General features: G+C 43.0%; 1 protein-coding gene across 4 annotated transcripts in view; it reads left to right on the top strand.

The window, feature by feature from the left end:
- Positions 1-2885, top strand: part of CXCL16 (chemokine (C-X-C motif) ligand 16) — a 36132-nt gene extending 33247 nt beyond the window's left edge. For 3 of the 4 annotated variants that reach the window (XM_012726664.1, XM_012726663.1, XM_012726662.1), the window contains 2 exons: positions 497-597; positions 1920-2885. In XM_012726664.1, coding sequence (XP_012582118.1) covers positions 497-597; positions 1920-2344 — 526 coding nt within the window. In that variant the 3' untranslated portion in view covers positions 2345-2885. The remainder of the gene's footprint in view (positions 1-496; positions 598-1919) is intronic. The other variant, XM_012726665.1, reaches the window with a different exon arrangement.
- Positions 2886-3150: the final 265 nt, after the last annotated feature.

The following is a 3150-nucleotide window of genomic DNA, read 5'->3' as shown; positions in this document are numbered from 1 at the left end:
AGTGCTGTGCTTTAACCCGCTGCGCCACCAGGGAGGGCCCCCTAGCCTTTTCTTTTTAAAGATTTATTTATTTATGCATACAGAACTGGGGTACAGGCAAGAGGTGCAGGAGCAGTGAGAGGAATCACCAGAGACAGAGAGGGGAGCAGAACAGGCAGACTGATGAAGTTCATTGCTGAGGGGAGCTGGAGTCAGATAGGAGAGGTCCTGGCTAGGGATTGAACTCATGCTGAAGCAACTGCGGCCAGATTCCTAGCTTTATAGTATTGTGCTTCAACCAGTATGCCACCACGGAGGGCCCCAGACCTAACCTTTTCATCAGGGTTTAATTCTAATTCTCCACACCTCTGTTTCCCTGCCCCACCTACCTGGCCTTTCCCAATCCCAGCAGAAACAGTATTCCTGGAAGTGATTTCAGTCTTTGGAATGAAGAAAAAGGTGGGAGAGGGTGGTGATGATGGGGAGGTTTAGCTGAGACCCGGTCCTTCTTCTTCAGGTTCCAGTTGCGTTCTCGCACCCCACCTCAAAACCGGAGTGTGTGTGGGGGCAGGAATGACCAATGGGTACTGGACTTAATGAGCTGCTTTGAGAAAGGAGGTGAGAGTTCTCCCCTCCTCCACAGGCTGTCTTTAAAGCTCAGTGGCCTTCACCTTACAATTTTCTCTTCTACTTGTGACACATCATTTTCCTAGAACCTTCCAGGTACTTTCCTAGAATATTTAGAGTACTTTCACTTAAGTCCCTGTTTACAAACATCTTTCACTATCTGTTTCATGACTTTTGCCAATTCATCCTGTCACCTGTGCTATTATTACTGTTTTTTTTTAATCAAAGCACTGTCCCCCCCCATTATTTTATTGGAAATTTAAATACATATACAATGTAAAAGCTGAGAGAACTGTAGAGCAAACATTCATACACTCACCATCTACATCCTACAATTTTTGATTTTTGTATTTTACATATTTTATATAATCTAGTCTGTATTTACAATAGTGAGCTCACAGCATTTTAACAAGATTTCCTTTAGTGCATACTCATCTGTCTACCAATCCTTCTACTTATCATCAATCGACTTTATTTTTGATGTATTTCCACATAAATTGCAGGCATGACTATACTTCATCCCCAAACATTTCAGCATGTATATTATTAAAGTTCAATATCTTTATTTTAACCAAATAAATTTGACAGATATGTAAATTTAAGGTGTAGAGCACTACTGTGATACATTTATGTTGTAATATGACTGCCTTTATAATAATACTTACCACTTTAATTAGTATATGATCATCTATTTTCACTATACTGTGTTACAGTTCTATGGCTTATTGTAACTACTCATTACAAGTTTAAGAGTAACATTTTGTTGTTCCTTTTTTCTTTTGAGGTAAAATTTACACATAATAAAATATAAGTGTATACAAGCAACTTTTGAAAAACTTCAAAAGCAACTTGTCCTAAGCAGTAAAACCTGCCAAATCATAAATTTGATGCACTGGTAATACTTTCCTCCTAAAATAAATATTAAATTGTTGCAGTACAAAATGTTTTTCTATGTTTTACCTGGCTTCTGTAGTGTAACTGGTATGCCCTTTGGACTACACAACCCTCCCAGCTACCCCAGCTTTGGTAATGAAGTTATCCCCACTATGTATCTGTAAGGAAGGAACCCCAGCGGGGTTAAGAGACAAGAGGTAAGGCCACATGGCTACCTTATGGCAGAGCCAGGGTTCGACCACAGGTCCCCTACTCCCTGGTCCGGAAAGGCATGTGGTTCCATGTTGTTGTGGTTTGCGCTTTTCTTTTCCCTCTGCCCATACCTTTGTCTCCTGGCCTTCAGTATTTCCCTTGACCCTTCCCTCTACTTCTTTACCTTGTTCCCACATAGCCCTGATTCCTCACTCCTTGCCTTCCAGAATGTGGACTTGCTCACTTTGGGAATACAGCCCACCAGAAGCATTTATATCCCACCAGAGTCCAGGTTCCTGAGTCCACAGAAAAAGCACCTGTGAACATCAGTAGTCCTGTCCAGACTGACCTGCCATCCACCCTGCAGCTCAACCTAGCAGGAACACCCTCCTTGGACGAAAAGCTAACCTACTCCAGTGAAACCATCAGTTCTACTGCAGAACACAGTCTGGAGGTTAAGGACAAGCAGATTGTGCCTTCTGCAGCTGGGAAAACAGAATTGGTTCCAGTGCTGTCCCTCTTGGTCATCGTCTTCACCCTCACCAGTATCCTCCTCTGTGTGCTGTGCACTAGGAAGCAGCTGTCACTGCAGAACTTTCCAGGTAAACTGGGCCTCTTAATCCCTCCCTCAAAGGGTCCACATTCTCCCTAGCAGGGATTCTGCCCCCATGGCTGCCGGGTGACTAGAAAACGGCCACATGCAACATATAAGCATACTGCTGCAACTGGGCCCAAAGGCCTTGAAAATGAGGCAATCCGAGGTTGCAGAATCAATGGGAGGGAAGTTGTTATTGTTCCAGGAACCAGTGCTTGACTGTCAAAGTTTGCAGCAACATTAAGATGGCAGCTAAAGTAGTCTAGCAGAAAGGTAGGAGCATTCATTTAATTCATAAATCTTTGTGAATGGGTCACAAGGTTAATGTTATGGGGTTTGATTCTTCAGTTCAAGCTGTCACCACTTGATCTCAGAGCTCATCTTTTATCTTTTCTAGGTTTGCAGATATGTTATACACCTGTGGCACCATATTCCTATGCTTAAGCTGAGAATAGGTTTGTTGAGTGGTGACACAACAGGTTAAATCGCAGCACTATGAAGCTCTGCAGTTTCTGCACCAGGGAGATGCCCCACATGGCTCAGCAGACTTCTGACTTGCCTGACTTCAGTAGTGTACTTCATCAATCTACCTGTTCTGCTCCCCACTCTGATGGACCCACTCACCACTCCCTGCACCTCTGGCCTTACCCCAAATCTGTATGCATAATAAATAAATCTTTTAAAAAAAATTATGGAGTCTTTCTGTAGTCACTGGCCTTGTAACACTTTGTCATAATTGCTGGCTTCAGCTTTTCTGTTCCCACCTTGTCCCAAGTTTCTCTGCATATAAACAGCTGTCCCTCCCAAACTTCACATTCTTTTACTTCTTCCCTGAGCCCACAGTAAAGATTTGGGTTTGCCTA

This window comes from Condylura cristata, unplaced genomic scaffold (genome assembly GCF_000260355.1).
Source record: "Condylura cristata isolate star-nosed mole 26May11 unplaced genomic scaffold, ConCri1.0 scaffold00017, whole genome shotgun sequence".
NCBI lineage: Eukaryota > Metazoa > Chordata > Mammalia > Eulipotyphla > Talpidae > Condylura > Condylura cristata.
This window is presented reverse-complemented; position numbering and strand designations above follow the sequence as displayed.